General features: G+C 36.1%; 1 protein-coding gene across 1 annotated transcript; it reads right to left on the minus strand.

Moving 5' to 3' along the window:
- Positions 1–5897: 5897 nt before the first annotated feature.
- Positions 5898–10657, minus strand: LOC112317596 (olfactory receptor 52Z1P). The gene is made up of 2 exons (XM_024574680.3): positions 10587–10657; positions 5898–7951 (listed from the first exon to the last, which is right to left on the minus strand). The coding sequence occupies exon 2, from the start codon at positions 7838–7840 to the stop codon at positions 6869–6871; it is 972 nt and encodes a 323-aa protein (XP_024430448.3). The 5' UTR covers positions 7841–7951; positions 10587–10657; the 3' UTR covers positions 5898–6868.
- Between the last annotated feature and the right edge of the window lie 4280 nt (positions 10658–14937).

A 14937-nucleotide genomic window follows, 5' to 3' on the forward strand; every position in this document is an offset into this window, starting at 1 on the left:
CAACTGGGCCGTGGACATGGTTTCTCCTTCTACTTATATGCACTTAGCTGACTAGAAGGGGAGGCAAGATGAGACAGGTCCTGAAGGAGCAATTAATTATGAATAATTATTCTCAGAACCTCCAGTTAGACTTTTGAGAAGATGAGGAAGTGATTCTCACTAAAAGACATTCCTGGAAATATACATAAGCATATGCATATAAAAAAATAAAGGAGATAAATACTTAATTTTTTAAATCATTAATTATAATTTTGATTTATAACACATTTATATTTTAAGTATTTTGAATATATATTCTCTTTCTTTTTAACTTTGTTCATTTTGTCACATACATGATATACATAATATTATGTAGTCAATTTAACATATATTTATGACATATTCTTTGCATTCTTAAGAAGCTATTCCACAGAGAAAATAGGGGAAAGGGTTGTCAAGGAACAGGTATGAAGGACCCATGGACAAAGCCAGATGGGCGAAGGATTGAGGATGGGAGGTAGGGGTGGGTGGGGCGAGGAAAAGTGGTGCTAGGAAAGTGGATATAACTATACTTGAAGAACAACAAAAAAATAAAGTAAAAAGTAGCTATTCCATATACAAAGTAAAAAATAGAGCAATGAAGGTAGAGATAGAACAGTAGACATAGATAGAAGGTGATATGGATAATGATTAAGAGAAATAGACAGTAATAGTGAAAAGAGACAGCAATAGGAGAGACAGAAAGAGAGAGAGAGAAGAAATGTTTACTCCATTTGGAGTTTGTTCTGAGGACTTGGGTGATTTGGGGTTTCATTTAGTTATTCTCAAATATGTAATTTTTTCAATACCATGTGTTAATTGGTGGTCTGTCCTTTCCTCAACCATTTGGAGGAACTCCATATTCTATTTTAATTTTAATTTCATTGTTTTATGAAAAAGAGAGATTTATTGAAGAGGATACAAGGTACAAGAAACATTGGACATAAGATGATGACACCTTAGTCCCCTTCAAAGGAGGCACCTTGGGATCTCACACATTTCTCCCAATTGCCATCAGCTGCCCCACTGTATTTTCCTGAATCTCTTTCACAGTCTGACATTCTTTCCTTTCAAAGGTGATTTTAGTTTGGGGAAAAGCTGGAAGTCACAAGGCAGATCTGTGCTGTAAGGAGGCTGAGTCACTTGGATGACGATGTTTCACCAAAAATCCCTGCATCAAAATGTGATGCAGGAGTGGGCATGTTGTCCTGGTGAAGCTGCCAATCACCAGTTGTCCCTAGCTGCAGCTTTCTGAATCACTGGAATAATTTCTGCATAGGAATATTCAGACTTCACACAAAATTTGATGCAGATTTGTTTCTCTACTCACTCAGTCATTTTGAATGTGATGGCCACACAGTACACATATTCACTCATTGGTGTCTACCAGTGACTAGTACTGAGAAGTTGCCACTGTTCACACATGCACATTCCAGTTCACTCTCCTTGGCTGCCAGGTTACATGGATGTTGCACAAACCATTCTCATTATAATAACAATGGTTGGACTTTTTCTGGACAACCACCCCCAGACATGTGTGTGTGTAATTACTTGAAATATGTTTATTTCTTTGCAATGATTTTTTTGCTTTTTTTAGTCTTTTTTATTGTTTGTGCTAATACAGTTGTCCCGAATTTTCCCCTTTGCCCATCCTCCCAAACCTTCCCCCCATTCCCACAGTATGTCCCTACACCACTGTCCATGTCCATGGGTCATTCATATATGTTCTTTGACTAATTCCTTCACCTTCTTTCAACTAGTTTCCACCTCCACTCTCCCCTCTTACAGCTGTCAGTCTGTTCCATGTTTCTGTGCCTCTGATCTGACACCTATATTTTAAATCAATGTACTAAGAGATGGCTAAATAAACTGAGAACCCTTCATAGAGAGAGGATGCATAATTTTTCATCAGACTCTGAAACTGGGAGAATCAAAAGTTATATCATCTCAGTAGTTGAACTGTATGTAGCTTTTCCCCAGGGACAGATTTAGAGACCAGAATAGTCAGAATAATAAATATCCCACCTCATGGTTTTTGTTCTGTCTTCAGTGGCCTCATATATGATGAAACTTTATGACATAAAGCAGGAAGTGTCAAGAAAAGGTATCCACACGTGTAATGGGAGTGAACCAGACCAGAATACCCAGTGTCAAAACTACTGTACAATACTGTTATAATTGAGGTTTTTTCTAATATAAATCAAAGAAGTGTAGAAAATAAGAAAAAAAGAGAAATCTGAATTTTGTTTATTAATTTTTATTTATTTATTTGTTTACTGATTTTGAAGATAATGTGAGTTTTTAATCTACAAAGCATAGGAAAGTCAACAGAGTTCTACAAGAACAACATACAAATCTGTAATGTTTATACTGTATTATTCACTTGAAATTTGCTGAGAGGACAAGTCTTGGGTATTCTTGCTACAACAAAGAAGAAAAAAAGGAAAATTGTGCAGGCGTTACTTGGTGGATATGCTGATTGACATAGTTTAGGCGAATATTTCACAATGTGTACTCTGATTGGGTCAACGGATTTTACATGTTACATACATACAGTTTTTTATTTTGAATTTATACCTGAATAAAGCTTGGGGAAAAGTCAATAATGTCTTATAGCAGCAATAATTAATGAAAAAATGAAATAAAAAATGACCTCATTCAAAATGGTAAAAAAAGTATATGTAATGGAAATAAATGTAGGAAATTTTCATTGCATATTGTTTATTGTAGTAATAATGATGTTATTAAAGCAATCTATTACTTTAATATCATCCCACTCATAATATTAATATGATCATATTGTGTTTTACTGGTGTTTTTTGTTCAGTTTTTTTCAAATTTGTATTGTGGTAAAAGTTATGTATCATTAAATTTGCTATATTAGCCTTTTAAAAGAATTTTATTTTAAAGATAACATTTTTCGTATTTTTAATTAAGACATAATTGATATACAGTATTACAATATTGGTTTAGGTGTGCAAAATAGTGGTTTGCTATTTACACATTAAATATTTTTCAATGCACACTGCATCAGCATTAATGATACTCACAGTGCTGCACAACCACGACCACTATCCAACTGCAAACCTTTTCATCACCAAAGAAAGAAACTATGTGCCCATTAAGCAGGAATTCTCGTTTCTCTGGTAATCTCCAAGCTACTTGATGTTTCTATAAATTTTTATTCTACGTATTTTATAAAATTGGAATCAGACAATATTCATGCAGGGATTTCTAATGAAACATTATATCACTCAGTCCCCCTACAGCCCAGATTTGATGCCCTGAGACTTCTGGCTTTTCCCAAAATTAAAATCGCCTTTGAAAGGGAGGAGATGTCAGATTGTTGATGAGATTCAGAAAAATATGATGGTGCAGTGATGGTGACTGGAAGAACTGTGTGAGGTCCCAAGGTGCCTACTTTGGAGGGGACTAAAGCATCATTGTCCTATGTACGATGTTTCTTGAATTTTGTATCTTCTTCAATAAATGTCTCTTTTTCATATGACACTGCTGGATATTTTCTGGACAGGTGTGTGTGTGTATGTGTGTATGATCTGAAAGAATATGTCAGTTTTTCTTAAACCCCTTCAGAACTCTACATTTCCAATTTGTGTGGTGTTATGTCTTCCTCAGTCATTGTTCACTAGCTGGAGATTTCGTGGTCAAGGAGACACACTAGGGCGTGAAAAGTCCCTTTCACAACTTCCAGGACCACAGCTCTGCATAGTGCTGTTGGCAGTGAGCACAGACAGTGACCTCCTAATCCCCTTCAGCGTGTGCCCATTTCTGAGCCCTCCACCTGAAAGTGTCCTTGAAATTAAAGCTGTCAAGTCAATCATATTTTGTTCCTCTCCTATTTCATACATTCTGGATATGAGATTGGCATTTTCCTAGTTTCCCATTGCCAGATGTGAGCATGAAACTATCTTGAGGTCACTTAATCAAATACTCTGTCATCATGCTGTAATATATCTACTCTCTTCCTCTCCTTCGTTCCCTGAAGAATTTACCTTTGAGTCAGAAATTTGTTTGCTGCAACTTTTGTCAAAATTGTATGTGACTTCCCGATCTAAGACAGTGAGCCATTCCAAACATTTTCTCAGGGTTATTTGAAGGAGGGCTTTTTGTTTGGTGGACTGGGTTCTTTACTGTGCTTATTTATAAAAATCACCATTATTATCAAAGCCAAAAAATGAATATGTATTAAATGTTGAATATATTATATGACATATTTCATTTAATTATCAAAAAATGACAAGTGTACTAAAATAATTCCATTTTACCAGTCGATAACCAATAGTTAACACAGAATGCCAATTGCATACAGTTAGTGTGTGACAGGCAAACCGGAATTCATAGTATCAAAGATTTTTAACCCCTAAAATACTCTTCTTTGCTGAAATTAAAGTGAATTGAACATATTTTTCAAGCCACAGTAATTATCTAGATCTCCAAAGCTCAAGGAAATAACATTTTCATTTCTAATACTAGCTGTTGGTATTGATTTTTAACTCACCTTTTGTTAATATATGACCCTTTACATAATATTTGTGTTGCTATTCTAAAAACTATCTGAATCATATTTATCTTTCTTAAAATTATTAATTGTTCCACATTATTCGTATGAACGTGGGTTTCTGTTCAAGCGTGACCCGTTCCCTGAGAGCTTGAGAAAATAACTTTATCTTCCTGTCCTATGGACCAGTCCTTCACTGCATTATCTATAAAATGCAGATACTGTTACTTGCGTTAATTAGTAGTATTGTGATAAATAAACATAGCACTGAGTATAAATTTCACAGAAAAATATCTAAAGTATTGTAGGAAAAATACCTACTTTGATTTTTTTTAAATATATGGCTAAAATCCAAATATTTTGAAGATAAATCAAAATAGTGTTTATTTAGCCCAGTACCACTAGGAACAAATTACTTGTATTTTCTGTCTTCTCTCCCTCTTCCTGAAAATGAAAATGATGTAGCCTATTCATAGCTTTCTTTTCTGGTGCACACCTGTATGTATGTATATGTGTGTGTGTGTTATAAAGAAACAGATAAAAAACCTAACCCTCAAAAGCTTACAAATATTCAAAAGAACACCTCAGAGGTTTTATTTGTCTTTCTTGAAGTGTAAAGAAGTTCAGATTTCACATTCTCATGGCATTGTGCTAGGCCTCGAAGAGAAGAGGTTGTAAGAATATTTTCTAGGTATGAAGGAATTACGGCACAGTTTAGAGACAAGTTCATAGATTATTACACTTGTCCGATTGGAGTCTTTTTAATACAAGATTCTGTGTAAGCATCCTGTGTAATGTGCCATTGACTTTTATTTTTGTGTCCTGGGTGTGAACGTTTTCAGTCCCTTAGTCCCCTAATGAAGTCCCTATTAACATCAGGATGCTCTTTGATGATCTGTGCCTCCATCCCCAATATGTAAACAAAAGTATTAGCTTTTAAGTTATTTGTGTGGTTTCAGGTGGGTTAATTTAATGTTGGATATTACCTTAATTCAATATTATTCATTTATTCAATAAATATATACCATACAGCATGGGGCAAATAGGTTTTTAGTTGTTTGTATGGAAAATAAAGCAAAAATTAACAAGTGATAACATAAGCACGAGCTGTGTTCCATGTACTTACAACTGTAACCTGATGTTTGTGGCACCCTGTGTGTCCATCCCTCAACTACAGTTCATGAGATGCCAGTCATCAGAAATTGTTTGATTGGAAAATTTATTTTATTTCATTCTTGTTCAAGTACAGGTGTCTGCATTTTCCCCCACCACTCCTCCCCACCCCAGCCATCCCCACCTCCCTCCCCTGATCACCCGCCACCTTGGTTTTGTCCCTGTGTCCTTTATAGTTGTTCCTGAAATCCCTTACCCCTTTGCCCCCCATAATGGGGAGAAATTATTTGATTTTAGAGTTCACTTTTTAACTTACGAAATAGATGCTGAGAAAAATAACTAAAATATGGAGGCCTCATTCTATTGGATCAACTGAGAGCAATAAGAATGTTTGTATTTCAGCAGAATTCCAACTGTCTATTGAAAAACTGAGTGACTCACCACTCCCACTTCCTAGCTTTATACATGAAAAGTTGCTCTGGGTTAAACCTTGAAATACATTTCTTTTGTCAGTTATCTTCATGTATTTTTAGGAATACATTAAAAGGCATAATAATAGGATTTCTAGAAGAATTGAGAATACCATTAATTTATTTTTATTGTATTTTTAATTAATTTTTAGGGTGGCATTGGTTAATAAGATTATATAGGTTTCCATTGTATAATTCTCTGATGAAACACCTTCTGTACATTGCATTGTGTGCCCACCACCCAAAGTCAAATCATCTCTGTCACCATATATATGACCCCCTATGCCCTTTACTATCCCCAATCCTCCTTCCCTCTGGTAACCACTATACTGTGTCTATGAGTTTGGGGGTTTTATTCCTTGTTCAGTTGTTGCTTCCAGCTTTATATCCCACATATGAATGAAATTATGTGGTTCTTAACTTTTTGTGTCTTATTCCACTCAGCATGATATTCTCAAGATCCATCCATGGCATCGCAAATGGCAGCACTTAATCTTTTCTTGCGGCTGAGTAGTATTTTATTATATATACGTACCACCTCTTCCTTTTCCAATCATACATCGAAGGACATTTCAGCTGTTTCTATGCTTTGTCCACTGTAAATAATGTAGCAATGAACATAGGAGTGCATACATTTTTGTGAATAAATGAAATAAATTTTTCAATTTGGGGGGATATATATGCAGAATAAGGTTTACTGGGTCACAATGTAATAACCCTATTCTTAATTTTTGATGTATTCTTTATTTTAAAAACATGTATTGATGGGGGAGAAGAGCGAAATCACTCGGTCTTTAATCTGTTTGGTCTTCACCCCATAAATAATGGGGTTGAGCATAGGGGGCACCACCACATAGAGATTGGCAACTAGAATGTGGATGTGGTGAGAGATGGTTTTACCCCCAAAGCGATGGACAAAAAATGAAAAGAAGGCTGGAGCATAGAACATCAGTATGACACAGATGTGGGAACCACATGTGCTAAGGGCCTTGCCTCTGGCCACCCAAGAAGGTCTCTGAAACACTGTGAGGAGGATCATTGCGTAGGAAACAGTGATGAACACTACATCCAGTCCTGTAGACATCAGAGCCACAGTCAGGCCATAAATGATGTTGACATTGATATTGTCACATGCCAATCTAGCAATGCCCATGTGCTCACAGTAGGAATGGGGAATGATGTTTCTCCCACAGTATGTAAGTCGGTATACTAGGAAAATGAATGGAAAGCATATGATAAAGCTCCTGACCACAGCTGCTATGCCAATTTTTCCAATGGCTGAGGAGGTTAGGATTGTGGTGTATCTCAGTGGGTAGCAGATGGCCACATAGCGGTCAAATGCCATGGCCAGGAGAATAGCAGATTCTGCCACAAAGATGAAATGTATGAAGAACATCTGGGATGTACAGCTACCAAAGGATATATCCACGGAATGGAACCAGAAGATTGCTAGCATCTTGGGGGCTGTTGCCGTGGAGAGCAGGACATCAGCGAAGGCCAGCATGGAAAGGAAGAGATACATGGGCTCCTGGAGACTGCTCTGGGTCATGATTAAAATGATGAGGAAGATATTGCCTGTGACAGCCACAATGTAGGTGAAACAGATAGGGATGGAGATCCAAGTGTGTGCCTCTTCCAGTCCTGGGACTCCCATCAGGACATACCACGTATCCTGGGGATTAGTGTGATTGTAAAAAGAAGGCCCCATCTGTGGCCACATACTCCAGACCTAGTGCCTTTAATGAAAGACCACAGGGCTGACTGAGGATTCAGGAGCATCACCTTAGGCTGAATGATATCTGATCAGATATTTTCCCCAATATATTCTTCCCTATAAAAGAATAATGAGATGATTTAACTCGCCTAAAAGTCCACTCTGACTCCTTAAGTGGAAGAATTAAATATTGTATCCTAGAAAAAAGTTAACATTTCATATTCTTACTATGTGTCATAATACTCCATATTAATATTAAATCCTCACAATAGCCCATTAAAATACTTTTACAATAATCTGTGACATAGATGCTGTTATTATTCCTGTAGATGACAGAAAGGACATGTCCCATAGACCTTCATTTAGCCATTTGCTGGTCACACTGGATTCGAAGTCAGGCAGGGTAGATTTGAAAGCTGTGATCTCAATGACCATCCAATACTAGCTATAAAAACAAAACTAGATATAAAAATGTCATCAAAATTTTTACTGATCACATTCCTGAGTCAAACAGACAGATGTGAAATTGGATTATACTGCTTATGGAAGATGGAGGGACTGGGTGTTGACAAAATATATTTCAAGCAATTTTGTACATATGCCTTCTTCAACATTGGTTGATTGCTGACTTGATGTTGAGCCCTGTGCTAGACGTTGAGAGCACACAGGTGAATTAAATTGATCCCTGCCTGCCAATCCCTTAAAATTGTGAGATTAAGGTTAAAAACTATTTTTACTGCCAGACTGAGTTGGGTTCTGAAATGGATATGCTTAGCATGTGGTGAAGGAAAATCATTCTGATCCACCTGGGTCACTGATGGAAAATGAGACAATATACTTTGTATCTCCGAAGGCCACCACAGTAGAAAATAACTTGATATTGTCATATTACAAAGCAGGGGTCCATAGTCCTTCAATAAAAGGGAGAGAAGGTAATTTATTGATTACTATTTTTCTATAGTTCTCAAAGAACATGGATAGGAGTAAGAGAGTTGCTGGGTGAAAAGTCAGGCTAGGAGACCTAATATTAGGGTAGGCTGTGTGTGTGTGTGTGTGTGTGTGTGTGTACATAAACATATAGATATAAACAAGGTAGAGACATAGACACAAAATCAATGGTTGATAAGTGGCTCCCATCCTCTCACAGTCCCTATTCTCAAATAAGAGTTAGCTAAATTTCTCATTTTCTAAGTGGTGTACATGCTTCAGGAATGGCTGCCTCTTCATCTCTTGATTCTACTGCAGTTCAGGGTAGCAATCATTGTACAGTATTGTTTTACTATCTTTACTTTTGTTTTTATTAAGCTTTCAATATCTTAATCCCTCCCTTTGTATGATTGAAATGATTGGACTCCATTTTTTGAGTTATGAGTTAGAATATATAATCCTCAAAGGGTCAGCCCATTATGCTTTTATGTTGGGATGTAATTCTTTTACAATGATTTAATAACATGTTGATATGCATAAGTCTAGGGATCTTTCATTACATCGCTCAACTGTTTAACCCCTTACATATAGCTAAAATTCGTTGTTTAAAGATGGCAATGGGCTTTCGACGCTTTGGGGAGTGAGAGAAAAGAAAATCTGGGAGCACACCCGCACAGATCCATGACGGAGCCAGGCACGTGAGTGCAGCGTGGCTGTGCAGGGGGTGCCCACAGTGAGTGAGGCTTCACAGGGACATTAGGAAGGAACACGGAAGAGTCTAAGTGATGGAAAGAAATACACAAGTAGAGATGTGAGGGAGGAGGAGAAATTTTGCAAGTTTTCTTTAAACTCTACTGGTGATCTTCTGAGATATCAGTGATCTGTTTTGTTTTATTAGTTTTTTTTTCCCTTGACTATAGCATAATCACTTGTAGTTAGTGAACTCATAGGTCTGGATTTCTTTGAGGCATTATTTTATAACATTGCTCATGAATGTTCTGACAATCATTAATATGTGAATGGGGCAGTGTGTGGTAAAACAGAGAGTGTGATCCTAGGGCTACATAGAATTGAATTCAAATATTGCCTAAGTCACATTCTGGATTTTAGGCTTTGTGCCACGACACAGAGGTTGAACTGGTCCAAGGTATCCATAAGGGCCATGACTTACTTTCTTATACTGAGCACATGGTCCCAAGTGATCATTTTTATCCAAAACAATAGTTTACTTTTATAAGGTACAGACAGTTTAATTAGACAGGGACACTTGGGCTGAGAAATACAGTATTCTTGCCTCATTACTAATGAAACACCTTGTTATATAGAGAAGGGAGTTAAAAATCTTTGAGTTTCAGCTTCTTCATATGCACCTAGCACAGCACCTGATGTATAATGAGTATTCAGTAAATTCTATGGAAAAAACATGCATATATATGTATATGTGTATGTGTAATCTTTAATAAACTTTTTTATAACTGAGCCTTTTTCACTACTGGAATGTAAGTCCAATGCATCTAAGTACAACATTCAGATCTGCATGTCTAAGAAAAATGACCACCGCATTAACATATTCTAAGAGGAGAAATGCATATATTTGTGGTCTTTGCAGAGGACCCATTTAATAAGAGAGCACAAAGAGATACTACAATTGCAGGTCAAATTCAGAGTAAAAGTCACATCCAATACATCATAGATCAAGGTTAAGGACAATGCAAGATGATTCAGTTCCAGGAAGAATGAGCAGATTCTATTCTACAGTTTCCTACATTATTTTTCCTGGTTTCTTTTCTATATGCCTTCACTGAGCATAACTCAGTTTACTTACCTATATTTTCCAGGATCCTGAAGGTATTTAATTGCTTGAGTGGAGACAAAAAATGAAAGCAAGGAGATGTCCAAAACACAAATAGGAATCTGGAACTCTCTATTTATACCTCCTTTTAGGCATCTGTCGGGTCCAAAATCTTCAGCCCCTAGAGGATGGAATTTTATTTCCCTCATGGACAGATGGCCTGTTTCTGGTGCATAGCCCGCAGGGAGAAGCACACCTGCTTTCTCTCCCTCTACAATACACTCAGTTGCTCCCCTGGCTAGCACTGTCAGACATCCAAGTTAACACATACAGATAACTCTCCAAGTTTCCTTTACATGTCAGAGATTAGTGCTACTGCAGAAATAATACCCTGCGCCCAATGAGGCATTTTCAAATAGAAGCTGTCAATACCACATGTAGAAAAATTGTGCGCTTCTTCCTACAACTGAGTTCTGTCATCTTATTTACTTTGAAATTTTCAAGCTCCTTAGCTTCTCCTCTCTTCCATTGGTCACATAGTCAGTTGTAGCCACTTGGTGTTCCCTGCTTTTTTCAAATGCTTTTCATCCAAAAGTATTAAGAGCAAAAGTGACATTTAATTACATAGTTGCTCTAGATATTGTGGATTTAAAAAAGGAAAAGCACTTATCTTCCTACCTACCCTTGGAAAATAAATTAAAGGCACTGAAGTATAGTAGAGGAAAAGAGATTGAGGGAGGAGAGTGAAAAATTAGGTGACGGTAGAAATTGGTCTCTGTGTCTGATTTTCTGACGGTGACCAGAACTACAAAGAATGGGATCCACAGGTGGAGGCTGGAGGCTCTACTTATACTTTATTCTGATACTTTCAAATCTAGGGACTCGACAGCCCTGATTGTCTAATTCCTTTGAAGGGCCATGCTTTAGTTTTTGATTGGAAGGTTTTGGTAGATAATGATTTCAGATACACATTTTCTTCTAGAAATAGTTATGTTTTCCTTTTTTGATAAAAAATCTCTGGTAGATAATATTTCACATACATATAATGAGCAAGTGGGCTTAAACTGTTACTAGTTTAAAACCCCTTTCCAGTAATATTCTGTGCAGGTGGATTAATTATTATCTATGACCTTCAATATCTGTAGTCTCTCTCACAGATGTCTCTAGTCCATTTTCTAAAATCTTTGGGTCACATTTTGTAGGAAAATAATTTTCCAGATTTCAGAAAAGTTACATGTTCATATTCTTGATATCGGGTAACAATATCTTTTGGGTCTTGGTGAGTCCCTTTTAATCAAGTAGATCGATATTATTTCAACAAACATACAATATTTAACTATGCAGGACAAATATCCTCACAACCGTGTACATCGGGTTTTGTCATTGCTTCAGGTCAGACAGTGCAGCCAAAGTTTCAGTTTTCAAAGTTCTATGGATTTCACAAGAATGAATAAGGGATCGTGGCTCTGTAACTAAAATAATGGTAGAAATTTCTTGGGCCGTGGCTTTCTTTCCTGTAAACTGAGGATGTTGAACTGGTTGGGATTTTTCCTTTAAACATGTGTTACATTTAAGTTTCTCTAAGCTGACGTAGTTGTTTTATGGGCAAGAGAGATTCCTGAGTGCTAGCCAGTACATAAGCCAGAGAGTGGGAGAGAGCAAGTCTAGTGAACGCTGTTGTCTCACTAGAGGATCTAAAGAGGGAAGGACCAGAAAGGCAGCCCCTGTGCTCCCCCTAGCTCATCCCGGCCCCTCTCCCTGAACCCCTGAGAACAACCGACCTTCACCCTGTTTTTATAATTTTGCTTTTTCTTGAATGGTATATAGTTAAAATCATATAAATATATGTAGCCATCTCAGGATGGCTCCTTTCACTTAGCAATATGAAGTTAAGGTTCTTCCATGTCTTTTCACTACTTGATATCTCTGTCTTTCATCAAAAATATTACATTTTATTAATGTAATTTATAAATAATTCATTTTCGTTGCTTCAAGTTTTTGCAATTACAAATAAAGTTGTTATAAACATTCATGTGCATATCTCTGTGTGGACATACGTTTTCAGCTCACTTGAGGGAAATATCTAGGAGCACGCAGTTGCGGGATCACATGGTAGGGCTGGGCTTGGTTTCTTAGTAACCTGCAACACTCCTTTTCGGAGTGTCTATGCTATTTTTCATCCCCACCACTAATGAATAAACATCCTTATTGCTCCACATCCTCACCAGCATTTGGTGCTCTCAGTGTTTTGAATTTTAGCCATTCTAACAGGTGTGTAGTAATATCTCATTACTGCTTCAGTTTCCAATTTCTTAATGACAAATGATATTGAGCATATTTTCATATGATTGTTGCTATTTGTATATCTTCTTTGATGATATGTCTGTTCAGATCTTTTGTCCATTTTCTCAAATGAGTTGTTTATTTTTTAATTGTTGAGTCTTAAAAGTTCTCTGTATGTTTTGGATTCAAGTCTTTTATCAGATAAGTATTTTGCAAATATTTTTGCCAGTCTATAGCTTGTCTTTTTATTCTTTTAACTTACTATAAAACTTTGTGTGTGTGTGTATGGTTACAAAAAATAGTAACCACAATTTTTTTTTTGGTTACTTGGAGGATATTCTCAATTGGTACTGTGTCCTTTGTTCTGGGGAAAGTCTTATTTAATTTTCTAATAAATTTGTAATTCTAAAACATTTCTCATATATTTTTGTCTTCCCTGTCTTTCTAGAACTTTTATTAGTGAGATGTTAGTATTCTTGGGTTGACCCCATGTATTTTTTTCTTCCAGTCCCCATATGCAACCTTTAGTCATTTTCTTCTACTTTTTGAAATCTATCTATCCCTCAAGATGTCTATTTTTGTTTCATTTCTCATATTGTTTTTTACTTTCAAATAATCTTTGTGTTATCTATTTGCTTGTTATTAACAGTATCCTCTTCCTGTATCAATGAACAAATACGACTATTTTATTATTAAAGAGTGTCTTTATGGGCTTTTTTTAAAGTTTTGTTTTGTTTTAAATAAATCCTGCTCCATTAAGTTAATCTTTAAAAAATTCATTTTCAATATGTTATTTTTGTATTGGTTGATTTAATCACATCCCTGGAAATTGTTGGCTGTCCATCCGTATATCATGGTGAAGGACCAAGAATTCAGTGGAGATTTCTATGGACATGATGGGATTTCCTATTTGGTCATTTACTTTGTAGGTTGATTAAGAAGAAGCCTCCCCAATTCAGGAAGTGAAGTTCCAGTATTTGTTTGTCTCTTAAGATAATTTTTATAGAGAATAATCCCGTGATCCTCTAACTGTATAATATCAGTCTGATAAGTATTTCAGGAGGTAATCAGAAAAATGTTTTCCATGAGTTTCAACATTATACACATTACTTTCCATAATCCCTCTTTTTAAATATCTAACATCTTTGTCCTAGCACCCTTTGTACCTAATGTCCCCATAGATAAATCACACTTATTCCAGTTACTAGAGAAATTATACATATATATATATATTTATTTATTTATTTATTTTTTGCACCAGACTGATGGAGGTGGGTTTCTGTATACTTTAGTTGGAAATTCTGACACAGTTCACCTTTTCTACTATTCTCAGTCCCATCCTTGTGTTTTTCCAGATTATTTTTCTTCTTACTAGTATCCTTTCTGTAGACACCCAGAATCCTTATTTGTCTATCTTGCTTTGTCTTTTGTGAATAATATATAAAATTTCTATATTTATAAAATCTGTTTTCATAAACACCACTGTCATTTCCTTCCATAATGTCTCTTTGTGTGCAACTACAATTTTAATGGATTATAGGAAGTGGCAGAAATAAAAACACATTTTTAATTTGCTAAGTTTATACATAAACTGAAATTTTAATATTCCTTAAATTTGTATTTTACTATTAAATTAAGCACAAAAATATGCATAATGATACCAATTGATTAATTGGCACAAAATCAACACAGTTTATAAGCAGAGCTCTGAACAAGAAAGAGAACACCACCAGCACTCCCAAAGCTGATATAGGTTCTGATGCAATAGGGCTGGACTGGGGCTCAAGATCCTGCATTTCTTTAAGTTACTGGATGGTGTTGAGGACACAGGACGGGAAACCACACTTTTAGTAGAAAAACTTTAGAATACCAATTACCACTGCGAAGGAGTTCTTGGCTATCTTTTCTTTAAATTTCCAAATGAGCCATTCTAGAAAATGTGTGTGTTTTGGTCTTTATTCATTAGTCCGGCAGATTCTCCTTTTCTCAAATAGTGGCCATAAATCTCTAGGGAAAAAAGACACAGTCTCTGCTAGAAAATCTTCTGAGTCAACTTAATAATCAAGTTTTGATAAACCTGGAAAAATTAGTCAGTATAGTG

The sequence above is a fragment of the Desmodus rotundus genome, chromosome 5 (assembly GCF_022682495.2).
Source record: "Desmodus rotundus isolate HL8 chromosome 5, HLdesRot8A.1, whole genome shotgun sequence".
Taxonomy (NCBI): domain Eukaryota; kingdom Metazoa; phylum Chordata; class Mammalia; order Chiroptera; family Phyllostomidae; genus Desmodus; species Desmodus rotundus.